The sequence below is a fragment of the Lycorma delicatula genome, chromosome 1 (assembly GCF_047948215.1).
Source record: "Lycorma delicatula isolate Av1 chromosome 1, ASM4794821v1, whole genome shotgun sequence".
NCBI lineage: Eukaryota > Metazoa > Arthropoda > Insecta > Hemiptera > Fulgoridae > Lycorma > Lycorma delicatula.
Window position 1 is genome coordinate 44,082,805 of NC_134455.1, and position 27,701 is coordinate 44,110,505.

The 27,701-nt window shown below is 36.0% G+C and overlaps 1 protein-coding gene across 4 annotated transcripts in view; it reads left to right on the plus strand.

Annotated features, from left to right (window-relative positions):
- Positions 1-27,701, plus strand: part of Sys1 (Sys1 golgi trafficking protein) — a 57,318-nt gene that overhangs the window by 9,246 nt on the left and 20,371 nt on the right. For all 4 annotated transcript variants that reach the window (XM_075354307.1, XM_075354294.1, XM_075354314.1 and 1 more), the window contains one exon: positions 6,869-7,052. In XM_075354307.1, the coding sequence (XP_075210422.1) occupies positions 6,882-7,052 (171 nt within the window). In that variant the 5' untranslated portion in view covers positions 6,869-6,881. The remainder of the gene's footprint in view (positions 1-6,868; positions 7,053-27,701) is intronic.

A 27,701-nucleotide genomic window follows, 5' to 3' on the forward strand; every position in this document is an offset into this window, starting at 1 on the left:
AGTGAGTGTAAGTCTTTTTGTTTAGATATTATTTAATTACAAACAGTGAGTATGTTTTTTTGGACCCCTCTTTATTTTATACCTGTGTAACAGAAGAGTTTTTCAGAAAGGAGTTCTTTGCAGTGAAACCAAAAATTCATCTGTGGTGGGTATTGTAATTGTGATTTTCAGATAAAGATATAAATTTAGATGGATTGAACTTGCAAAGTATAATTATATAAATACTAGAAAATGTTAGTGCCTAAAGCTAAGCTTACATAAATGTTGTGGATAGACATGATTAAGAACATGAACAGTCTTTTTATATTGCAAATACTTTCTAAGTGCCCATTGATGAACCCCAAAAAATTACTCAATCAGTGAACAATGGATATACAAAGTTGTAATACATTATTCATAAGGAGCTAATATTTGAATAATGGGACAAAGATAAAATTCTAAAATAAGCCTTATTCACTCTATAACTTGTGGTATATGTTCATCCATGTCAGTCCTTCATTTACAGCAATACAGAGGAAAGGAATCTCTTTTACAAAACCCATATCTGCTGGCAATCCAGATGATTCCTACCTTCATTATGATTTAAGTAAAAATGTATTAACATATTTTGTTAATACATTTTCAAGCTAATCACCAAACCTTTCCTTCATGATCTTTAAAACTGTACTTAAATATTCAACCCATCTAAATTTGTTGGCAGAATTGGTACAAATTGTGTGGTGTCATCAGTAAAAATTAGTCAATTGAGCCTTCAGAATTGTGGAAAGAAGGTCATTAGTATAAAAAGGAAGAGAAAAAGTTCTAAAATTGAGCCCTGTGCCAATCAAAACCTGTACTCTAGTCTATCAAAAACCTCTCAAACGTGCTTCAGCAATTCATTGAACAACAATTTTCCAGATAGAACTTCAACCAAACCAGTGCCAGTTGCCCCATAATGCTTAAGCTTCAAAATCAGAAGAGAATAGTTCACACAATCGAAAGCCTTCATAAGATCACAGAATCTATGTCTCTATACCTGTCCAAGACACCAAAAATGTAAAATATATAGCCATTAATTGAACCAATGTTCAATTTTTACAAAAACCAAACTGGCTGTGTGATCAAAATATCCTAAAAGTGATCAACTGTCCCAAATGCTGCTTTTTAAAAAAAATTATAAAATGATGACAAAATTGAAATAGTTTGATAATTACATTCTCATTAAAAGACAGCAGTATTTGAGAAATTTTTTGTTATTTCCAAGCAGGACAGTTATATCCTTCACAATGTTCAATGAAGCTTAGTCCTGTTTCTTTAGCCAGCAATCTGGCAACCATAATAAACATTTTGCTGTATAAATACATTTCTTTAAACATTTTTATACAATCTGAAGGAAGGATTGTTGTAAGATTTACATAAGTTATGTAGTTCTCTTTTTTTTACAGGAGATATGGATTTCAGTTGTGCCCCAAACTTTGACACCTTAACCACTGTTGTTATTTTTTAGGAATAAGAAAAAACCAACATTAAAATAATTGTTAAAAACCTTGTAAAATGTCAACATCATTTTTTTCTCTTTTAAATAAAAATTCTCAGATTTCATTCTGTAAATATGAATTAAAACATTATTACTTTTTTTTGAAAAATTTCTCATTTTAAAAAATTAGAATTTTTATCCGAAGATCTGAATTGATATTAAGTTTAATTTTAAGTAGTTGCGTTATATGGTCTGAAATATTGCTCTTGTGAATCTCAATTTCACAATTAGCAGTCAGAACTGGTCAAAAAATTTTCTGTTGCACAAATAAAGTGGTGTGCGTTTCTAATTTGAACAGATAAATTTAAGAGAAGAGTAATTGTATTCATACAAAAATTCAGCATGAGTCTGCGTTTTAAAATATCAATATTATAATCTCAACCCAAAATAATACAATATGTAGGATTCTTCATTTTGCAGTATAGGAGAAAATTCAGATCTTTGACTAATATGTTTTAATTTTCCTTTTTTGTCAGGAATTCTATAAATAGACAATACAATAAAATTATGTGATTTTATAATTATACTGTTACATTCAAAGACTGGCTCCAGACAGAATCCTTTAAATTCCTTGTGATATGTTGCCTCTCTCTCTGTCTTACCAACAAACAAGTGCCTCCACTCCATTTTTTAATAATTTATTTTTCTTAAAATTGTTTTGAGGTGGAAAAGTATTCCACCTCAATTAGCTTCTAATCTTAGAAGTCTATTCATTAAAATAATTTTATATGCAACGGTTGAAGAGAATCCCAGAAAAGGTTGTGAAGAAGGAGACAAATGCTCTCAGAGATGAATCATCATCATCATCATTATTTTCATTATTAGAACAGCTTGAAAAGGATGAGTTCAAAGAGGAAGATTTTGGTTTGAAACTGTTGAGCAATGAATGAGTGACTTTATGACTAAGAAACTATTTTGCTTTAAAATTTGTATGAAACTATGACCTGTATGAAAACAGTACAGGTCACATTGTACATGTACAATGTCATTGTTCTCAATGTGATTGAGAACAAACATTTTTTTTCTCATCTACCAATTTTCTTACAGTCCTGTTATCACAAACTGCTCAGTTTTAAACAAGTCATAACTATAAAGAATGGTGTTCAAGATTACTGTAGTTTTTTTAAAACATTGAAGAATCGACTTTCAAACCCATTCAAACCACACTGAGGAGTTGTCTGATATCGCGATGAGGTATTCGTTCCACGAATCCTCTCTATGTATTGCCAGCAGCTGTTTCATCCTATAAGTTTGATTATAAAAAGCCCTTTTGTCATTGGGGGACAGGGTGATTTGATATCTCAGTTGGCGCTTCTCTGCTATGGCGTCAGAGATGTGAGGCGAGAGATTGTTGCGTATAGGCCTATTGGTCTTTTCCGTAGAGCTATTTAACAGACCCTCGGTCATTGACGGCGTAACGCGTTCGACCGTGTCGTTGATTTCCTCCAGTGTGGTCAGGAGTTCAGGATGCGCTGGCCTGTAATCCTGTTGGAAAGTTTTGTAGAACCTTTTCCAATTCACCGACCTTCGGGGTATAGTCTGGGGGGTCTCCGCCGCCTCCTGCTTGGCCCAGCTCCAATAAAACATGAGAGTGATCCGAGCTGAGATCTTCTGTTTCAATCATGAACGGAGTTGTTACCGCATTCATGATTGCGATGTCGGGCACATCAGGTCTCGATCTGCCCGTTCGATGAACGGAGGTGGGCACCTCGGGGCCTACGACGCCTAACCGGCGTGCTCGCCCCCTTTCGTATAGCAACCTGCCATTTTCACTTGTCAGATTGCTATTCCAAGACTCGTGCTTGGCATTGAGGACGCCCATGAGTATCATGGGTCCATCCCAATTTTGTAGCATGGCATCTACATCTGCACCGGGTACCGCTGAGCTTTGTTTATTATAAACCGATACACCGTGCCTAGATGCTCCACATGTACACAAGTCTGCTCTATCACGTTAGTGTGGGGGTCGACCTGCGTGTGTATGTGGCGTCTGTGGACTAATATTGCGGTTCCGCCGCTGGTACGGCATCCGGGTCGTAAGGCCTATCCGACCTATACGTAAAGTAATTCCGAATATTCAGTTGTTTGTTCGCGTTCAAACACGTCTCAGATAACAGTATCACGTCTATTAGTAGATCCTCAGCCAGACGGCAGAGTTCTGCCGTCCTGCCTACTACTGAATTGGCGTTCCACTGTAGTAATCTGAGAGTTTGCCTAACCATACCTAGATAGCAGGCTCATCAGGCCCTCTATTATGGACTGAATGCAGTCCTTTAAAGATTTAGCTTGGAGCAGGCGAGGCAAAATTGCTAGGATTTCCGGTAGGACATCCTTAATTGTCACTTGTGACAAGAAATCCGTACCGGAACTCTCCTTCGGTGGTGCGGTTATATTTATTTTGCCGCTGGAGGAGCCGTTGGTCGTTGACGCCTTTTTGGTGGGGCTTTGGGGCTTCTGGAACCTTGGTTGGTCTGCCTGACGTCGTGGGTTTGGTACCCGCCCTCTTTGATTTTGCCGATTGTTCGGCCGCTTCTTTTTCCTGCGGAGTTGCAGGCCTGTTCGGCTTTTTGCCTCCACCTTTTTCTTAATAGTTGCCGATTTAGGCTTGGGTGGTGTTGGGGGTATGTGGGTACCGCTTTTTCCACCGTCACCGTTGCCGTTGGTAAAACTACCTGTGGCTCGGAGCTTGGTTTTCCCCCTCCGACAACTCGTGCCTAGCTGCGTCCGTCAGTAACGGCGGCCTTTTTTGAACGCCCTTCTGCTTGTTCAGTTGCTCCTTATTATAAGGACAACCCCTGTAATTGGCCGGGTGCGGCCCCTTACAATTTGCAGACGAGGCGGGCTCCTCGCGCGGCTTCAGACACGTCGCCGTGTCGTGGTCTCTACCGCATTTCACGCAGAGCTGTGCCCTGCGGCAATAGTTAGATGAAATCCGTATAGAACTCTAGATGAAACTGCTAATCTTATGCTGGTGGTTAGGATTTTTTTTGAAATTTTTTGCTGCTTTTGCATTGTAATGTTGAGTAAATGAAGTACTATTTTTTTATACTAAGAATAGAAGTTTTCTTTTTCCATTATTAAGTGATCAGAATATTTTACAGTAGTAAGCAAGAGCCAAATTCTACCTTTGTACAATCTAAAGGTTTTGTAGTCCCCAGAACATCTTAAGAAATAGTTTCTTAAAATTGAAGGGTACACAATAAGGAAATAGTGACCAAATCATGATCAAATTTGCAATTGGTATGCTATATGTAAATACTCTTCTGTAGACACTTTATAAGGTCACATAAGTTCACCATTTCCTAAGAATGAACTTGTGAACTTAGGTCTCGTTTGTTTTGTCAGTTTTCATTTCAGTGATTTTTTAATTTCATTTGTTACATGGTAACTTGAGTGACATTTGTTTATTATTGAATATAAAATGATTAGTTAATGTTTTCAGTTTGAACATTTACATTTTCTTTATTTCGCAGAAGAATGTGAGTCATGAAGCTGTTTGAATTTCTCTGTTTTATTTTCATTATCCTTATTAATTATTTCATATTTCATCTGCATCACCTTTGTTTTGTTGTGAAATATGAAAATTTTTGGTTACTGGTTTTGCTGGACGTATTAGATTTTTGTTTGAATTATTTTAAATAACAATACATCTTTTTCTCACTGTATATTGGTTCTTACAAAAGAAGTGGTAGCAGTACATTCCATCGCTGACTGGTTGCGACATGGCCAACAGTTTTTTGGATTCCAAAAAAAAAAATTGCTATGTGACCATACAAAAAAGTCTTTCGAGGAACACAGTCGCTTGAGAAATCTGTAAGTTTAGATTGGTATATGCTAAATAAATGTATACAGTTTCCTCATTTGGCTCAGTATGTTAAATACGTTGTATCCATAAGTTTGTTTTGAATCATGAATTTTTCTCTATGATCACTAAAAAGTATTAAAAATAAAAAAAATTATAATGATTAGAAAACACAATGCTAAAAAATAAATCTATGAACAAAAAAAAACGACAATAAGTTGAATTAAAAAAAAGAAAACAAGGTATGGATATAAAGGACTAAACATTGTTATGCAGTATTTGATTAAATAAAATAATAAAATAACCTTTCAGACAGTTATAATTTGTCTAAATATATTTTTCATGTCGTAGAAATAGCAGGCATTTAAGGTTGTCTAATGATTAAGTTCTCACCAAGTCTTACATCGATAAGAAAATTTGTCCTTCAATGAAAATATTTAAATGCAGTCAGGGGGGGCTCTGAATAGTAATGGTCCTATATTAAAGAGCTCTGAATAGTAATTATTCTGTACTTATCATTTTTTAGTTCAATTTATATATTTATTTTTATATTTTCGCAGTCATAATTTTTATAATTGTTTATTATACAAAAATTATACATACATTTTAAATTTAAATAAATTAAAATATGTTAAATGATCAATAAATATTTCTTACCTTGTTCGGCACATTTGATAACCCATGAGTACTTTATTCATTAAAATTATTTATTTTTACATAGTTTCATTGAAGTTTTTTTAAGAGAAATTGACAGTTGCCCACTAATGGCAAAAGTTCACTAATATTTAAATTCCTATCATAATAAACAAGTAATAAATTCAATCCAGTTTTTTACTCGTAAATCACATTGTTCACTGAAGCAGCATAACTTCCACATACATTAGCTGTTTTTTTAATGACATCCAAAATCAACACCATTGATTACTCTCTAATTCACTTTTGTAAACATTTAAAATGATATGTTTTTCCACAAAACTTAAGAGCTTAATTTGGAGATGATATCAGTAATCCTGCGCTATAATCAGCTGAATTGGTATCAGACATGGTGTCAAAATAATGGCTAACTCAAGTCGTACTGACACAAATCTAGGAATACACTACACTCATGTTCCAGTAAACTTAAAAAATTGAATTATATTAATCTCAATAACATTAGAATACATAAATAAATAACAGAGACACAATAATTGAACATGAGAACAAAAGAGTGATCATATGAAAAGATTAAGGATTTTAATAGAACTGAGAAGACATAATGTTATTATATAAACGTTTAATTATATAACTACTGTATGACTAATTATTTGGTGACAAAATATGAATCATAAGATTTTCTAATTATTTAGTTTATAATAAATTGACTTGAAAAAAATTCACCGACAAAAACCTTTTTTTTTTTATTTTATATTAAACATAATTATATTTTTGTAGTGTTTTATTACTGAGACTAAGCTTTAATTAACAACCAAGACTAAGTAATTTACTTAATATTTTCAGCATTCATCAAAGTTTCTTTTTTCGTAATTAGTTTCTGTTTTTATTTGTTGTAGATTTTAATATAAAATGAATAAATTAACTGGACAGTTTCGTCATACGCAGTGGGATCCTATTTTAATTATATCTCAAATTATTGCATTACAAAGTGTGTTTTATGTTACACTTGCTGTGTGGGTTGCTGTCATGAATTTATTGGTAGGCACTTCACGGTCACTTGATCATCTTTTTAAGTATCAAGTAAGTAATTCAGAGATATATATGTAAACTTTTTTTTACAATAATACTGTAATATTTTGAGAGTACTCTCACTTTTTTGAAAAATATTTCATTCAGAACATCTAAATAATTAGACGCTGTTCAGGTAAATTTGTCTAAAGAAAGCACTAATAATGGAGAGGAACAAAATTAGACCAGTGTCATTATTTTAGTTATATCATTACTTTTTGAGTTTTATTAAAAATTTCTTAGTGAAAATGGTCCAATGTTGAAAGTAGTGTTGTGAATCTTTTTTTTCTGGTAGTAGAGCAGTTTGTAACTTGTTGGCAAGGTTGCAACATCAGCATTGAAATTTCAGGTCACACATATGTTCTCATCTTAAACTGTTACTGCGTACTCCTATAATATGTCTAGATAACTAGTGCTAGTAACCATTGGCTTGATGAATATTCCGATTACTTCATAGTGGTCAACATTGTGTTTGTAGAACAGAACAGTATGAGGGTTCTTGCTACCCCAAATTCAACAATTACGACAGTTAATGTAATCAGAAACATAGAAGTTAACTTCTGAGAAGATTACTTTTACTAAAAATGCATTATATTCATTCACTTTATCAAGAATATTCACAGAAAAATGGTAATGATGTGGTTTGTCCGTCATCTTTAAACGCATGCACCAATTTAATTTTGTATGCATGAAGTTTTAGGTGCTTGTGTACAACCATCACAATTGTCGATTGTGGTATTCCCAGTTTTAAACTTATACGATGAGTCAGTTTAACTGGGCTCTGAAAAGTTTCACTTACTTGATCCAGAACTTCCTCAGTGACAGGAGGTCTGCCAGCTTCATTTTTGTCTAGTACACTTCCTGTATTCTTAAACTGCTGATACCAACAATTTAATAATGTCTACTAGGAGGATCAGGATCATACTGTAAATAGAAATATATGCAAACAGTAATAACAATCTGTAAACAATAGTATACACATTGCTTTCTTCTGTGTGGTAGCCAATGCTCAACTTTGATCTCCCTGTCCTTACATCATGCTGGTGTTCATTTAAGGTCAATCAATAGAACTCTAGTTCCTACACTAATGCTTGGAAAAAATCAATGCTCGCTACATTTCTTTATTTATTTTTTATTAACCCTAAAATATGCTGAATATTTTATGTTCACTGTATATTTAGCTTGCTTTATCCTTATCAATGAATGAGTTTGAAGCTTAGTAGCTCATTTCATAGTAAATGTAAAGAATCAAGGTTGGTCTTATTTTATTTTCTATAATATTTCTGTTGAATTGCATTCAACAGAATGAATTCAAATGAAAGGAGAACTAAAGAAAAGTCACTCTTTTTGGTATTTTTTAATCCTACTTTACCTCAGGCCAATGTGAAAGAACAAATCATTCTAAGGTTAAGTATTCGTACACAAACAGTTATTCCAGTTATCAGTCATTTACCAATGATTACTACTTCAGTAAGGAGCAGTTTATTTAAGAAAATATAAAAAGTTAGTATGTCTGCTTTATTAATAGAATAAGGAAATATTAACAGTATTTAAAAATAATAATTATTATTGTAACTTGTACAGTATATTATATGTAAAAAAGTTTTTTTTAAAATTATAGCAAGATTGACTTCTCTGTTAAGGATTAGTACAGTAACTAGCTTAAAATCCTACCAATTGTAACTAAAAGACAATAATTGATGTTAATAGTTATAAATAAAGTGTTAATATTGCAATGGATTCATGTTTATTTTTGTTTACATTCAGATAAATAAAAGACTAATAATGTAAACTATTTGTTTTTTTTTCTTATGTTGAAAACATTTGGATAATAAAGTCATTTATTAATTATGTTTTATCTATTAAAGTTCAGTATTTATTAATTTTTGTAAATTTTTGAATATTTTTTTAAAACACCAGGGAAAAAACTAATCTTGGAAAAACTGTCGGTAATATAGATAATTTTGATTTCTGTGATATTTGAAAGCATTTACATTTACTGGAGAAGGTAGAAAGATTGAAGGAAGGAAAATCGTTTACTCAAAAGCAGAGACAAACCATAAGAAAATTTTTTGCATTTCTTAATGCAGCCTAATTTATTTAGCAGTTAGAAAGAAATTTATATCCATTTAAAACCAAATTAAAGCATGTTTTGTTTACTTACAACTTGCTTAGATATAAAAAAATGGTTCATTTTTACAGAGAACCATGGAAAATATGGTAAACACTTTTTTACGCTGTTTTATTTCTTAAAAAATTAAAGTATATCTTTCCATCACATTTCAAGTCATTAAATTGTTATTTTAATATCATTGGATTAAAAAATATGGCCATGGCCTTATAAAAGCAGTAATATTCATATTTTTATCTTTGTGAAGTGACTGTATTTTATTCATAAAGAAGCTGCTACATCGGCACATAAAAGTCTTTAAATGTGCTTCTAATTTCATTAATTTTATTCCTTTCAACAACCCTTTTAAGTAAGTAAAAGGTATTTTTTTTTAATTTGTGTTATAATGGTGTTTAAAAAATTATTTTGTTATATTTATTAGAGATAGAGATAACATTTTAAAAAAAATAACTGCTATCATTGAATTATGAAAGTGACCTAAAATTTAATGAGGATAAAAGTTCGTATTTTTAAATTATGTTGAGCAGAACAGATTTTAACTTGGCATGTATTATGGTTTTTTCATGTACTAGTCATGAAGTTGTAATAGTTTAAACTTAGATGCTTTTTTTTTTTTGCTGTATTATTGGTAAATTTATCACAGCATAATTATGTATATCGATTGAGTAGTGATTTTGCTTGTAAGCAATTGCAGGTTGTTATAAAATCCTTCGTTGTTGTTCTCATAATATCGTCTTCTAAATAATTTTATTGTGACTATGAGATGCTAAGCCATGTATGGCTTTACATACTTATTTACAGATGAGATTAGGCTTCATTTATTTATTTATTTATTTATTTATTTATATATTTATTTATACATTATATATTTGTAATTTTACTTTTTTTATGAAGTAAAATGAGTCACAGTTCAAAAGTAAGGGCCAATGAGTTATAAATAATGATTGGCAAACACTTGATTGGTGTACACATGTTCAGTAGTTTAAATGGATAATTGCCACATTACTGTCAGTTCATTGTTGTTGGCCTTTGTGAGACAGTGTGTTAAAATGAGTGTGATAATAACAAATCCTGGCAATTGTGAATTTCGATCGGTAATTAGATTTCTAGATGCAAGAGGACATAATGCTGCTGAAATTCATCTTCAATTATGTAAAACATGAGCCTAATGCAGTGAGTGATGGAAAAGTGAGGCAATGATTTCATGAGTTATGGAAGGTCGTTCACGATGAGCAGAGAAGTGGCATGCTTACTGTTTGGACTGATAATCTTATTGAACATGTGAAAGTGAGAGAAAATTGTTGCTTTACGATTAGCAGTCTAGAATTTCCAGAAGTTTCAAAGACAACATTGTGGAGAATTGTGACGGGATATCTTGGGTATCATAAAGTACGTACATGATGAGTGCCAAAAATTTTGACAAGTGCTCACAAAAATCACAGAATGACATCTGTACATGTTTTTCCAAACTGCTTTATCCGCGAGGGAGACAAATTTTTTCCCCATATTGTTACTGTTGATGAGACATGGATTTCATACATCATTGCTGAAATGAAACAACTATTCATGTCATGGCATCATTCTGGTTTACCTAAACTGAAAAAATTCAAACAAGCCCAGTCTCAAAGGTAAATCATTGCAACTGTATTCTGGGACCAGATAGGTGTGCTTTTGATTGATTTCATGGAACCTTGGACATCCATCACCTTAAGTTTATTGTGAACCACATTCTAAACTGCGTGTCATGACATTCAAAACCAATGAAGGGGTATGCTGAGTTCAGGAATTGTTCTTCACGATAACACATGATCACACGCAGCTGCATGCATAATAGAAACAATTCAAAAATTTGGATGGGAGATTTTTGGTCATCACTTTTCAGTCTGGGTGTTGTGCCCAGTGATTATCATATCTTCCTTCACCTCAGAAATTGGCCTGCATCTCAATGATTCAAGGAAAGTGAAGAATTGAAAATCTTAGTGCAAAAGTGGGTCAATCTCAGGCAGTGGAATTTTATGCAGTGGGTTTGAAAAAGCATTGGTTGTTTCACAATATCAAAATGTTAGGAACAAAATTATGATTATGTAGAAAAAAATAAATATGTAAATACTTGAAACCATTAATAAATCTATCATTTTTTCTACTGTTTTCATTTTGTTACCGATTGGCACTTACTTTTGAACCGCACCTCATATGATTAGATTTCCCTTTCCTTGTCTAGCTAATTATTTGTATATCTATGTCTTTGCTATGTTTCATTGTTTTCTTGGTTGCTATTTTACTTTATATTGATTTTCTTTGTAAATTTATTTTTCTTATTTAATACCTATATTTATTACTTTTTTTAAATTTAAGTACAGGCAATGACTGATGGATAATTGAATGATAAGAAGGTATTTTGATGAAGTTTTATACTTTTTGTTTTTATAAAAATTTTCTATAATTTTAACAAAAGCTTTAAAGAATTCATGAAGATTACACTATTATATTACATTATTCTGTAAAGTATCAGTTTCTAATGCTTCCATGTCAGTATTTCATTCCTTGTCAAGTTGGTCAGGGGTTCCCAGTCGACCATATCCAAACTTCATCAAGTTTTATGTGGACATTTGCTATGGTTTTATATATCATTTTACCAAATTGTAATTCTATGCCTGCTATTACTGCTTTTCTGTGATCTCTTGAAAAAAGTGTACTTACTGGTAGTTCATGCATGTATGCAAAAAATTCTAACTTTGACTTATAATTTTGAAGGCAATAATAAAGCTACAGGTTTGAGTTTATGCTGAATTCAAATATGTTATTCACCCAAGTTTCTTTTAGTATCTGGTTTTGAGATATAGAAGCTGAAATTCAGCTAAATTTTGTAAGCCAAAGTTTGAGCTTATGTAATTCCTTATCTAGTATTTTAATCAGAATGAGACTTTGTAATCTGAAAAAGGGTGTAATTGTATGTAACATCTTCAAATTTCCAAACAATTTGAGGCTTATGTCAGGAGATATTCATCATAAAATATGGTGAAAATAAAATAAGAACAACCTGCACCAAGTGGGTGCATAAAACTAATGAGGACATCATGTTCTTCAAAGGATATATCTCATATATTTCCAATCAGATCAAGTATTGTCATACGTGCAAGCTGGTAAGTGATATGCCTTGAGTAGGTTTATCAGTTTTATAAATATCAGTTTTATAAATATCAGTTTCAAATACTGAAGTATCAATTGAGACTCTGCTGACTTGGATTTTAGCTTTCCTAAATAGCTTAAAACTGGTGGTTCTCTCTTGTTCCAGCAATTGTGTGACCATACTAAACTGATTTTCCTGTTTAGGTCGGATTCTCTCAACCTCTTCTTTTGGAATAAAAAAAAATCTGATTCCTGGTATATTTTCTTTACAAAATTCAAATAAGTCTCTTGTCAATATTTGGTTTTCTGTAGGTCACTGAAGACTGGCACATGTTGCTAATCATTTTGTTAAATCAACAATTCCATCACAAGGTTATTTTCCATGGCTAGTATCAAAGAAGTTCCTTTCAGTTGTTATCCCAAAGGCTTCTTCATGGTGGCAAAAATTGATAAAATTCATGAAATTCTTGTATTGAGCAGCTGAACCGTCACTAAAGTATTGTATATGCTTTATTTCAGTCACTGTCTACAAGTATTTGATCAGTTCAGTCGAAAATATATGAACAGCACTGATATCATGGCGCAGGCAATCACTGACCATGCAAATGCTAAGATTCTGAAGCTTGTTTTTATTGTAATAAACCATGAATGGGTGCAGTGTAGCTTGGCTGTTTTTCCAATGGAATCCCTGTACAGCATCTTGCACAACAAACTAATAGTTCCCAGCAAAATCCATCAGGATAATGTTATGTTTATCATTTAAATTTTTCTTCAGTTTTAAATATGACCTTTGATGTTTTGAAACAAAATGGTGGCTGATCAGGCAAAAAACCTTTAAGGAAAGCTCTTCAATACAATTTTCCATAATTGTCTGTTGCAGCTCCAATGTGCCTCTGTATGCATTTACTACTTATATGCTATTGGTTCCTCCAAGTCATAATCTTTAAGCTCATCTAATAAACTCCAATCCAGTTTTTCCTGGACACTGTTCACAATTTTGTAGAATGCAATCCTTAGATTCTAAGCTGCAGACAGTTTTCTCAATCAATACCTTGTAGTCATCCTTGATGGATATTGTAGCTATAATGAGCTTAACATTTCAGTGAATAGTGCAAACAAACTGTGTGTGCCAACAGGATCAACTGTAATAATACACCACTTTGGCCTAAGTTCACAAAATTTTGAGAAGCCAATTTCAGGGCCTAATGTGTGCAATAAGCTAAGAACATCTCTTAAATTGCACAGAAGTAGACGTTTCTGCATGTGGACATTTTTGCTATTGATCCTACAAAAAACTCGTTCTTTCCTGGACAGATTCTGAAAAATTCATCATCTTCAAAAGATTTGATGACCCATTGTCTAATTATCCTTCAGTCTTTCCCTCTTTTTTTTCTGGTGTTGCCAAAATATCAACTTCAGATTTGAGCTTCGTGACCTGCTTGACCATTTGCAGTGAAACCTTTTTTGCAATTGTACCAGGTGGAGGCCGGACCCGCTTTTTAAACTCAGTCCCCACCCTGCAAGAGGTCACCACCTCTGCAACAAACAGCCAACCCCGAATAATTTTCGGCCACACAGTGGCAAATAGTTGGTCAGTACAATTTTCATATACTGAACAATGTTATGTTCCACAGAAGAACGAGAAGCAGAAAATTTAATCAAATGACAACACGCTTAAGTCGATTCTATAAATTTATATTGAAAACCCTTAAGGTCCACAAGCAAACGTGCTGGGTGACGAACAGGGATCAGACAACCTCTACTCACCCTCGTCCACCTCCCTACCACGAACAATGGCCTCCACCATGACAGTTACAGCTTTCCACGCAGCCTCCGACTCGAGCATCTTGGTAATCACGCTTTCAGCCACCAACTCCCCGAACTTCTCGACTACTGGGCGCCGTACATCATACCAGCGCAACACTAGAACACCACGTGTACCGGGGAGTCGACGACTGCACAATACCTACATAGGAAGGAAGCTCTTTTCCCAATCCTATGCAGGTGAGCGTCAAAGCAACCCTGGCCTTTTAGAAACTGAGTGAGTTTGTACGACAGGTTTGCGGACTTCCTATCCAGGTCTCGATGTCTGGGATGAGGTATCTCGCCATCTACCTGTCTGCGCTGCCTGCCACCTCTCTTGCCACTGCCTGATAAGCCAACCGCGAGCAACACTTGGCAGAGCACCCCGTTGTCTCATCGCCGTCTCCTCCGCTATAAGACTCACGGGTGGCACCCCGGCGATGTCAGACGGCATCGCTGGAAACCGTCCTGTAGGCACGTGCGATCCGCAAAGCCAGCACCGCTGCAAGCCGTCCAGGAGCTCCCTGGCCCGCCTAGTACTAAAGGCCGTAGCCCAAACCGGTACCCTGTACAGGTAGACCGACCATGCCACCGAAGCAATAAGTTTCATTCTACCGGTGGATGGGCCACACCGATTTCTTATCAGCTTGGCTAGGGCATCAGCCGTTTTCCTAGCCTTGCTTACTACTTCTCGGACATGCTCCTGGAACGACCTTCGATTGTCAAGTCACGCTCCAAGATATTTTATCTTACTTGAGGTCAGGACTTCGGTTGCACCGGCATATAACGTGATGGGGTTAAGTTTACGTTTCCGGTCATGACCACCGCCTCCGTCAACCCGTACTGCGAGCTTCAGTCCCCCCGTAGCGAGCCAGTCGTTCACAATACGGATCGCCGTAGTGCCCTTCTCCGCGACTTCAAGCTCTGTTTTGCCGACAACAACCAGTGCCAGATTATTAGCAAAACAGACTGCGTGAAACCTTCCGGGTACTCGATCCTCAGCACACCATCATAAGCAGTATTCCAGAGCAAAGGACCGATTACCGACCCCTGTGGGGCACCACACACCACCTCATGTGCAACTGACAGCTCCTCCGTGTTGGCGACCACAAGCCTGTCGCTCAAGTACTGGCCGACCAACCGCCTGAGGTACGCGCTCACGCTACGCACCTCAAGGTCATCCATAATAGCACGCCCAGGCTATTAAAGGCAGCCTATTAAAGGTATTTTCAACGTCTAGGAGAATAACAACCGGTATCCTCCTAGACCTCCGACTGCCCGCGGCAGCCTCGTTGAACAGCTGCATCACTCGGTCGATAGCATCCACCGTGGACCTGCCTTTTCGGAACCCGAACTGTTCGCACTTAATCTTACCACAGCTTCCAACTCGGCTGTCAATCTACATACAAGGAGACGCTCGAAAAGATTGTCGAGCATGCTTAACAAACAGCAGGCGATATCCAGTAACATTACCAAATTTGTCACGCTCCTCTCAATCAGAGCCAGCTGAGCAAACTTTCATGCTCTTGTTTGTTAAGCAGTAATTAAGTACATCGACAAGCTTCTCCAGGGCTACCTGAGCCAAGACCTGCACCGCCTCGTCGCTGATGCCATCAAAACCTGGACTCTTCCGCGGGTTAACACGCTTAATTGTTGCAACTACTTAATCGTGCTTGAACAGAGGAACTACTTCATCCAGAGCAATTTCCCTCCAAGGCATCCGTTCTACCTTGGGAATAATTTGACTATCGCGTCCACTAGGCGTTTTATGGTCGCTAAGGGTGTCCTCGTCCAACACACACCAATCGCTGACCCTTTGGCACGCCCTCTCACTTACGAAAGTGACATCGATAGACGCCGACTCACCTCTCTCAAATGTAGGACAAACCATCACCCAGAGAGGAAAGTCCAGCGCCGCTTGCAGCCTCCTCAAGGATCTGGTCCCTTCGATCGGTGACCTCACCGCCCCATGACACGCACTTGGCGTTGAAGTTACCGGCGATTATCACTCTAGGCCATCACCCCGCCTCATCTCGATTCCCCCCCGAGGGGAGAAGATCCCACCTCGTAGCGTGTCCGGTCGCTATACCACCCCCTCCGTTCCTAGCCAGTAGTGGCTTTAACGGAAGACATCTTCTCGCCCTCAAACTGATTGCGCACCACAGCTTTCAGTCCAGGCCCCGCAGAGATGCCACCGATGCTGATGCCCCGAGGGACATCTGCATCGGTAAAATTCACCCCGAGATAGTTTTACGTGTTTATGCCTTCAGAAAGAAGACAACGGACACCTGCAGCTACCACGTCGCCCTCAGGAACTAAGCTAGAAGCCTAACTGCGGAATGAAGACCCCGCGCCAAAGCCACAACTTCATCGATGAATCTTTCGTATTTCGAGAAATATAGCCAACTATCAATGTGACCTCCCTGAGCTCCACAACGACGATGCCCCTCCTAAGAGCTACACTGACGATTGGAAAGACTCGGGACATTTTCACAAGCGCAACGTTACGTTCGCGTCTCTTAATTCAACCTTTCTCCTCGGCCAGCTTCTTATTTGGCTCACTTAGCAGGATGAAGCCCGCTTGGCTTCTCACCGCCAGCTCTCATGCAGCATCATGTGTGAACCTACTCCTATTTGCATTAAATTGGTGCAATCTAGCCATTTATCTTTTTGCAGCCATCTGGTTTATGATCATTATCTCCGCACTTGAGACATTTCATGACCTCCTTGCAATCACGGCTAATATGCCCCTCTTTGCCTCAGTTATAACACTAATTCCAGCGATCTACCCCTTTACATTTAAAGGCAAGGTGACCATTTTCGCCACACCGGAAGCACCGTTCCTCAGATGATCTTTTCGAGACCTTACAGAGTATCGACCATATCTTTATGCTGCCTTTCTGCAACAGCATGTTGCAGATCGTCTTTCCTACAAGCTCGGAGGCTATCGTAGTGCTCCCAAACGATCTCCACAAAGAGGAGACCTTGACCGCTCCACTCTCGACACCTGCAGCTGTAGCAGTACCCGCCCTCACCTCCTCTTCCGTAGCTAGCTCATCGAGATCCTTCACCAGGAGCGCTACGTGGCGCCCCCTCCTTCCACCACCTTCACGTCGGGGATTTTCTTTGTTATGACCTCCCTTAGCTTGGTGGCTGCTGTATTCTTCCCTTTAATCTTAATACGTAGCTGTTCATTTATGACTTCTAACAGAGAGAACCTCAATTGCCCCCTTGTTAGCGATACTGCTCTTTACATCACGCAGCAGATCCGTGTAAGTCCACCCCTCAGCACGAACCACTAATATATGAGTCTCTGTAGTATTCGCTTGTTCCTTTCCTGCAGAATTCACCACATCCCTAGCAGTGGTACCGACTGTTCTAAGGGAGTACTTGCATTCCGCTCGCCTTGCCACGTACTTCGCAACCTTCCTTAAGCTCTTACCCAGCTTGTTACTCGGCACGCTGACACACAAGGAAGGCTGCGGGGTGGCATTGATCATCTGCAATGCAAGGTGGAAATTCCGCATTGCTGCCTCTTCACCCTTACTACTACAAATGCTCGCTTCTCCACCACCTCTACTCTCTCCCCAAGAATCACCACAGGTCTGGAACACTCAGCAATAACAAGTCGTGCCTTCAGTTTGTTCTAAGCTTCGAGCTGCCCGAATACCTTAAACGCCCCAAAGTTGGACCTCACAGCTCCAATCTTTCTGTCTGCAGCCAGATCTGCAACATGAATAGATCCACCTTCCGCCGTTGGGTCGGAAGATATGGCCACACGGGTGAACGACTCTTCCCGCCAATACTTATTGCATATTACCATCACTCATCCTCGCTACCAACACCCTTATAGGGAAGATATTTTACCTCCTCAACCCTTGTTGGACGTAGTCTGGGTGGCCGTATCGATAGCCATCACACGCTCACCTGTTTGACTGGCCACACTTTTCAGGTCTTCTATCATCTCCTGTAGTTCAGCAAGACCGGACTTCAATTCTTTTTTGGTATTGTGGTCAACATGCTGTAGCACGCTGATCACCTTACGGGCCAACTTGTCCATTGTATCAGCGAACGGATCAGCCTTTCCATCGTTTTCCCCATCCAATCCTTTCCGGTCAAGGGAGCCCATCCTCTTAGGCAACTTAACCAACAATCTTGACGCCCTCGGCTTACTTATGTGGAAGTTTTCTTCCTCATCCATTGCCACTGACTCCGTAATTTTCGTAATTTCCGACTCTCGAGATTTTTCAGGGTCTTTTTAAACCTGAAACTTTTTCCGGGCTCCGAAGAGCCAACCTGCCGTTTTTTGGGCGCTTCGTTATTTCTCACCTTTTCCGGTGGTGGGAGACCTCGAAATACTCTTGGCTTAAAGACTGCCTCTTCTGTCATTCCTGTTCAGTTGCAAACCGAAAATTTTCTCGTAAACAAGATTCCCGAACACTCTGTATTTGTGTCGTTCAAAGACCCCAGAAGCACAGAACTGGCCCCAGAGTTTCAACCTTTTCGACCCTAAGAGTTTCAAATATGTTGTCGCAGGAAGAACAAAAACCTACTACTTGCCAATTTAGGATTAACTGACAAATGACGTCAACAGAGAAGCTGGCGCCAACAAAAAAGAACAAAAATAATGAGGTAAAAACTCTTAAAAATACATAAAAACTACAACTATCACCCACGTTTTGCGTACCAGACTAATACCCGACCTACTACATTGTTCGTTTAAGTCTAGGCAGGCGCTAACCTATATTCCGTATGTCAACGTAGTGGACATATAAGCCCCGTGATAAGTACTTATTTTCTCTCGAAAATCGTACCTGGGGTATTAGGCCCCAAAATCGGGATGTATTACCAGTCTAGTACGACAAGGACATGAAAGATAGTCACCACGTGGCAGGCCGGAGATTGCTCAGAAAAAGCTTAAAAATAATTGTTTTAATATAAAAGTTATATGAATTTATGTAATTAAACCTATTCTAAAACACTATGCACCAGTAAACTAGTAAATTAACGTAGTTTACCGAAAATCGGCCCGTAAACACGAAAGTTTGTAATGACATGGTGGACCGGAAATTGTTCAAAAAACGGCTTAAAAATTAAGTTTCAAAATAAAAATTATATTAATTCACGTAATTAAACCTACTTTTAAACACGGTTCACGCTTCCTAAAGATAGCTAACAGAACAAAAAAGATGGGCAACTTTTGGTTCCACTTAGCCACGTGGCCACTTCAATTATTAAAACGTTATATAACTTAAAAATTAACGATCCTAATTTAATAAGTCACACACTAAAACGTTCCCCGTGTTAGGTGCGGGGTACAAATTTTACAAAAAAAAAGTACAGTGAAACTTGGAATTCATCAGATGTTTTCTCAGTACTCCAGCTACTGGGTGCCAGTGTCAAAATCTGAACTTGTTGTGGGTGAGCTGAGATCAAAGGTTTGGCTTTGAACTCTTCAATCAAGATATCCAGATCTTTACATCCTTGACTCTGGCTTATTCTTTAATGTGTTTGCATTACATCAGTAATACTCAAACCAGCAGCTGTCGCTGCAGTAGTAGCAATATCATCTTTTGCTCTTCTTACTTTCTACTTCAGGTAGCCTTTTGAATCCAGTTTGCGGACATATTTAAGCTTCAAAGGAGAGATTCCAAGTTGTGACAATGAGGCATTCACTCTTCCAGAAGTCTCTAGCATTTCCACATTGCTAGATTCTGATTCTGGTTGATCATCCTTTGGCTGAATCTCTCTTTGAACCAATTCTTGCCTACATCGTGGGCATAACTTTTGACTTGGATTGAAGTAGTAATTTGTTAAAGCTTTTAATTAGTCAGCAGAATCAATATCAGTAAGCCACAATCCTTTTCTGACTTGTGCAACTCTTTTCCAAATAGATTATAGTAGGAATCCAAACTTTGTCAGTAAAACAGTTTTATGATAGGAACATATGTCAGCATCTTCATTAAAGCTAATTCCAGATTGTTGCTGTGAAAGTTTTTTTTTCTATTGCTGATACTTCTTTCACAGGCAACAAAAAAGCTTTTTCATAATTAAATGTTAAAGACTTGTGGCATTCAGAGCTATCAGGCTTGCCAAAACGGCAGGGGTCAAGAACTTCCCTCATTTTAAAACAATTCAAAAACACAGTTGGAGATAACAGTAAATGTCATAACTGATTATAGAAGTTATTTACTAACAACTATGTTAATTCACAAAAAAGTTTATAATATATAAATAGCAGAGGATATTTTTACAATGTATTTCAAAACCTAGCATGCATTTTTACCTAACTGGAGTTTTTATGTAATTTAGCAAAACATATAAGTATGCTGAGATTGTGAAATTAGACTATACATTTCAGTTTTGTTTATCAATTTTTATTTAGTTTGGCTTTATTGTTATTGTTATTGATAGTGGTAACTTGCTATATTGTGGATATAGTATTTATTTTATTACTTTATTATTATTAAATATATTTCATATTAGATCAAAAACTCAAGTGGAATTCCTGTGTGTAAGTTTATATTTATAAAATACATGTAATTTAGTGTTTTAATTTTCTGTGTCTTTATAATTGGTGTTTTAAGTTGTGATTGGTGCCAGCTCTGCTGTTGTCTGCCGCTAGAGTGCCTAGTTGCAGGAAGGTCGCCATTATAACTCAAACCCCGTGGTCTGCGGACGTATGTTCATTTTTATTGTATAATACAGTCCATGCGGACGTACGTTCATTTTTATTGCGTAAAACAGTCCATTCAGTGTTGTGTTATTCCTGAAACGATGAATAAAACATTTTGGTCCTCCGGGCCGAATGTGTGATGTATTTAAATAAGTGTACAAGTGTTATATCATCTATTTATATAAAATCATTTGTGTTGCCTTCATCATGTAATTCAAGATGGCAGATGAACTTCTCAAATTTATTGTAAAATTATATTTTTGTAACTGGATACGTCTGGTGTATCTTACAAAACAAAAAGTACTTTTTACCTTCCCTTGCAACAAGGATAACCAATGTTGGTGGAATGGCCCTAGTTGGCTTCGTGAAGTAGCAGTAACGTTGGCCGCCTGATTTTCAAGTCATCACACCAATTGAGATTCCTGAAGAAAGACCGAATGTTAGTCTGATTGCAACAACACAACGGGATGAGTGGAATGTGACTTATAAATTCTCATCACTTTTGAAAATTCAACGAATCTTGGCTCATTGTTTAACATTCAGTTGCAACTGTCGGAATAGTTTAAAAAATACTGGGATGCTATCAAGTGTGGAACTCAAGCACGCTCTCAATTTTATCATAAGATATGTCCAACATCGATGTTATAGAGTGGAAATCAATGATCTAAAATCATCATCAGAACTCTCCGATAAAAGTAAGATTCGCTCTCTTACCCCATTTTTGGATAACAAGGAAATGCTGTGTGTAGGTGGATGTCTTCAAAAATCTCTTCTTCCTTATGATGGGAAATTTCTATTAATTTTACCATATCATTATCAACTGACATTTATGCTATTGCTAGCTGAGCACATCAAGTTGCTTCATGCTGGACCTCAACTATTATTAATCTCCTCAGTTAGACGTCGCTATTGGATACCAAAAATTCATCAAATTGCCAAGAAGGTTATTTACAAGTGCATTGTATGCTTCAAATTTCATACAGCTGTGTCTCTACAATTAATGGGTACACTACCTAACCACCGTGTACAACCAGCTCGTGCCTTTCTAAACTCAGATGTGGATTATGCTGGTTCTCTATTGCTAGAGAGTGGAGCGTCTCAAAGCAAAACAATCACCAAGGCATATATTTGTGATTTTCGTATGTTTAGGGACCAAGGCTATTCACATTGAACTCATTAATGACTTGTCTCAGGCCTTCATAGCTACATTTTGTAGATTCTTCGGATGAAGGGGAAGATGCATCAATTTGTATAGTGATAATGGAACAAATTTTGTTGTAGCCAATAATCAACTAAAGGAGTTACGGAAAGTTTTACGTTCAAGGGAACAACAACAAAAACTAGTAATTACATTTGCTGCTGGTGAAGAATTCAACTGGCATTTCATACCTCCCAGCTGTCCCCATTTTGGTGGCTTATGGGAAGCAGCTGTACGATCAATGAAGTACCACCTTTGACAAACTGCAAGGAATCAGAGTCTGAGCTATGAAGAAATGCTTACATTATTATGTCAAATAGAATCATGCTTAAATTTGAGACCTTTGTGTCCATTATCTGATGATCCAATGACCATTCACCCCTGACACCCAGTCATTTCTTGGTAGGAGAAAATTTAACTTCCCTTCCTGATCCTGATCTTGTGGATGTGACTGTTAGCAGGTTATCAAGATGGCAACGAGTCCAATGAATCGTGCAGCGTTTGTGGCAGAAATGGTCAATGGATTACCTTCACAATATTCAACAATGTTCCAAGTGGACTTCTCAACAACCAAACTTTAAGCCAGGTACTTTGGTCCTCATAAAGGATGACAATGTACCACCACTTCAGTGGTGTATGGGACTGATCCAGGAAGTACGTCCTGGTAGTGATGAATTAGTGCAAGTTGTAACCTTAAGAACTACCAATAATACCATGAAACATCTGATTATTAAGTTATGTCCATTTCCTGAATGAGACAATTAGTCTCCATTCAAGAACACTTTCTATCATTGTTTTACGTGTTTTGATGTATGAACACTGCTTAATTGTGCATCTCAAATTATTTTATTTTGTTTTATTATTTACTCTTAATTCATTTGATATTGTTTATTCTTAGTTCATTTAATATTGTTGGTATGTACTTAATATTTCCATTGATTGTATCAATTAGTAAGTTTTTCTTATAATTGCAAATGTACCCACTTAGTACATTTTGGTGGGGGCATGTTCTTAGTTGTGATTGGTGCCAGCTGTGCTGTTGTCTACTGCTAGAGTGGCTAGTGGCAACCCACTGGGTTGGTCTAGTGGTGAACGCGTCTTCCCAAATCAGCTGATTTGGAAGTCGAGAGTTCCAGCGTTCAAGTCCTAGTAAAGCCAGCCATTTTTACATGGACTTGAATACTAGATCGTGGATACCGATGTTCTTTGGTGGTTGGGTTTCAATTAACCACACATCTCAGGTATGGTCGAATTGAGAATGTACAAGACTACACTTCATTCACACTCATACATATCATCCTCATTCATACTCTGAAGTATTATCTAAACGGTAGTTACCGGAGGCTAAACAGGAAAAAGAAAAGAAAAAGAGTGCCTAGTGGCAGGAAGGCTGCCATTATTAGTGTTAACTCAAACTCCATGGTGTGCGGACTTATGTTCATTTTTATTGTGTAATACAGTCCATTCAATATTGTGTTATTCCTGAACCAGCGAATAAAACAATTGGGATAAGATATTTGTGGTTATCCAAGACTTCAATAAAATAACCTCCAGTATTCTGCAATACTGTAGTGAAATTATACTTAAAAAATGTAAAAGAAAAAAAAGAAGAAAATAAGTGTCTCTGCAATATATATGATACTCCCCTTAGAAATGAGGTAGACTATATCACTTGTGCCCATTGTGATTCCAACCTGCATTACGACTGAGCAGGTGTTTCCATTAAAACCTTGTGATTGAAAGCATCCTCTAAAAAACAAGAATGGTAAAACATCTGTCAGAAGTCACGTACTGGGACTGCTGGGAGTTAAGTTGGAGGTGAAGAATTATCAGATATGAATTTTTTGACATTAAAAAGTAATAGAAAAGATGTTCGCAAGACGGGAAAAGGTGATCACCGCTAGGGTATATTATATGAATGAAATTATTACACAATTTAAATCAAGAATTATTAGAATATTAGTTAATGTTAAAGAGATTGACGCTACAACAGTTAGATTAAGACAAGAGATCGATGATTTAAAAATAACTATCGAAAGTCAAAAACAATACTTTCATAGTAAGAATTTTAAAATTGTAGGGTTGCCCTATAATAAAGGAGAAAATACAAAAGAGGCAGTCTGCAAACTTTTAACAGCTGTGAAATTAGTTATTAATAAAAAATGTCTAACTTTATATCGGCTGTCACATAGGAATAAAAAGGATGCCGTAGTATTGGTGCAATGCATCATCACACATGAATTAAGAGACCAGTTAGTCAAAACAGTTAGGAAGTGTAGACTTAAAATATCATTAGTTAATAATGAAATACTGGAGAGGTCTATTTACTTTAATGACCATTTTGAGCCCATACTTTGGAAGACTGATCTATGAAATAAAAAAATTAAAATATGTTGAGGGGTCCATTATATTTGCTTAAATGGTGATGTAATTTAGATAAATAAGGACAATGAAGGTGACACATAGAATAATAAAAATGTAATATTTGGAGAAGATAAAATACAGAGATAGAGATAATAATATAAATGAAATGAAAAGCATCAACACTATGTTATTTATGTTTTGTTTTATGTATTTTATAGATTGTAAGGGTAATTAATGTCTTCTTATTTTTTTGGTATTTCCTGCTCATTTTCTTTGTTTTAATTATAAAATTTAAAATTATATAAAAATTAACTTGTTCATAAAAAGTAACTCAATTTTTCTTTCTTTATGTGGTCGATCAATGGAATGTATAGTTTGCAACCAGATATAATGACTAATTTATAGAAATTGGGTTTTGCAATTAAATTTCAACAAATCAACCTATCAATTTTTTTTGATGGGATTGTTTTTATAATTTATACTAAATAACTAATTATTATGTTACAAATATATCATATATTGAAATTATTCTTTATTTTTTATTATTTATTGGTATGATTTATGGTTTTTGTGTATATTGAAGGTATTTTTTATTTTTTGTTTTTTTTTTTTTTAAATGTACCAATTATGATTTTTTTGAATATATTAAAGATATTTTTATTTTTGGTTTAATCAGATTTAATGTATCGCAAGAGGTAGAAAAATACGCCAAAATGTATGATATAGTTAGTAAAATTTAAAATTAAATAAATTGAATTAAAAAAAAAAATTAAAATTGTTCAGTAGGAAAGCAGCATCATTTTTTTTAAATGTAATTTTTCTTCTCTTATTTTTAAAATTGCACATTCCAGTTTAATAACCTAATATTAACTTCTGCAGTTTTAAATACTTCAGATTACTAGTTCATCAATTTCAGTTGCAGATCCATGACTTTATACTGTCTGATGAAATACAGTGTGTAGCCAGTCTTTTTTGGAAAATATTTCCTAATGTTCTATCAGATTTTCATAAAGGAATGCAGCATGTTAAGTTTTGCTTTTGTTGGATTACCTTTAAAAAATTTTCTGACACTATTTTAGAGGCATTTTAATTGAATCCAATAAAAGAGCCTACTTTTAAAATTCTGATTACGTCTATTTTTAGCTGATTATCTCATAAAGTTCATAACCAGATTCTTTCACTCAAATCTTTAAGGATTATTTGTGTCATATTGTTTTAAATAAATTTGCTGATTCTTAAATCACTAAACTTGTATATTTTCTATTTTAGTGCTTTTTATGAAAATATGATATTTCTGCTACTAAAACTTATTGAGGTATGGGACACAAGTGTAGTGTGTTGGCGTTGTTAATACTTAAGTATTATGAATTAAATAAATTGAAGTTATAATGAATTTAAGAAAATTATTATTTGGTTTTGATAGCTTATAATATTCTTTACATTTTCAGATTCTTTTCAAGTAGCAATTTGTTATATATGTAGAATATCTTCTTTTTATCTGACATTTTTGTTTATATTATTAAGGAATATGACTGTTTTTTTCCATACGATTGAGATCACACTAAAGGGTGCAGCAGAACCGATTAAACAGTTTTGAGGAGTCATAAAAAAGTAGTGAGAATATATAGAGAAAAAATTTTTTTTCTAAATTAGCAGTAGTATTTAAATGTTTTCAATATGGCGGCTGTTAGCACCAACACACTGTTGGAGATGATCTCTGAAACTTTGTACAGCTCGTTTACACATACTGCAGGATATGAGGTTAATTTTATCCAGATATGCCTAAAGAAAGAAATCATAAATGCTCAAATTGGTTGATCATGCAGGCTACCCCACATCAACCCCATCCTCCCTGTAGAGACCACATGTTCAGGAAATATTTCCCTCAAAAACATTTGAGTGAGTTTCAAGCTGTCTGAACTGCCCCACCAGAAGGAACTACAAGTCCCCCCTCCCTCTTCTTCTACAATCTCTTCCACTCTAGGCTATAGAAAATTTTGCAACATTGAGAAATAACATTAGGAATTCACAGCCACACCATCCTCCTCAAAGAAGTTCAGGCTTATCACATCAAGTTGTGATATGGCACACCACCACACCACATTGTTAGTTTAGGGGAAATGTAGCGGTCTTTTGTGAATAATTGGGATTATTTTCAATCCAGTAGTGAAATTTTGCTTATTCATAAGCCTGCCCACCGAGGTACAAATGTGCCTCGTCGCTACTGAAGAAAGCTGCCTTAGGAGTGATCTGTGCAAGCATTTGCTCACATAGATTTTGGTGATTGGTGTACTCTGCTGGGCTCAATTCATGAGACCATCATTATTTTGAAGGGTTGAAAATATTCAAATTGAAATCCAGAATTCCCCTCAAACTGCGGTCTGAGATTCCCAAGGCAACAGCATCCTTCTAAGCAGAATTTTTGGTGATTGCTCAATCGCTGCTCTCACAGCTGAAAATTTTCTGGTGTTCTGATGGACCTCTTTTTATTCTCTTTAGCCTCCGAATCCACTGCTTCAGAGGAAAAATGAGATGATTTGTATGAATGTAAATGAGTGTAGTTTTGTAGGTCAACCATTCCTGAAATGTATGGTTAATTGAAACCCAACCACTAAAGACCACTAGTATCTATGATCTAGTATTCAGATCCATGTGTTCTGTTGGACCTGTGTCAGCTATGTTCTATCTTCTTAGCGTGCTACTAGTTTCTTCCAACTGCTTAACCCAGGACCAAATTGTGTTTTTATTAGGAATAGCATTGTTGCGCAGAATATTGAACCGTCACTGAAAAGCTCTTTGTGTCATGATCACAGATTGGTTGTTTTCAAAATAAGCATATATGACAAAGCCATAAAGTGCTCTGGTTAAAACCATCTAAGTTGTGATTTATTAATATTAAATTTTAACTATTTTATTTTACTCTTCAATTTGGGGGTAGAATTTATAAAAATATTGTATGTAAATTTTGACATGAAACGTCTTTAAAATCACACTGAAACATACAAGTACCAGAACAGAAATTTGTAGCGTAATGGAAAGGTCTATATCGTCCTGCCTTAAATACTCCCTAACTGTTAGTCTCAGAAACATAAATGTCATTTTATATCTTGCATGGTCACCTCGTCGATACGACTTTGTGTTTGTGTCACTGGTGAGCGGATTGGCGGGGAGGAGGCATAGTGCAAATCAGCAAAAACTGGTGTTCTTGCTCATTTCCATTCAATGTAGCTCATAACTTAGATGTGATAGCACAGTGATTCATGTTTGTGTTTAGAGTTTGTTGATAGAGATCAATTTAAGTATTAAGAAGTGTATTTTGGACAATATTTTATGTAAAAAATTAAAGTAAACATGTAAAAA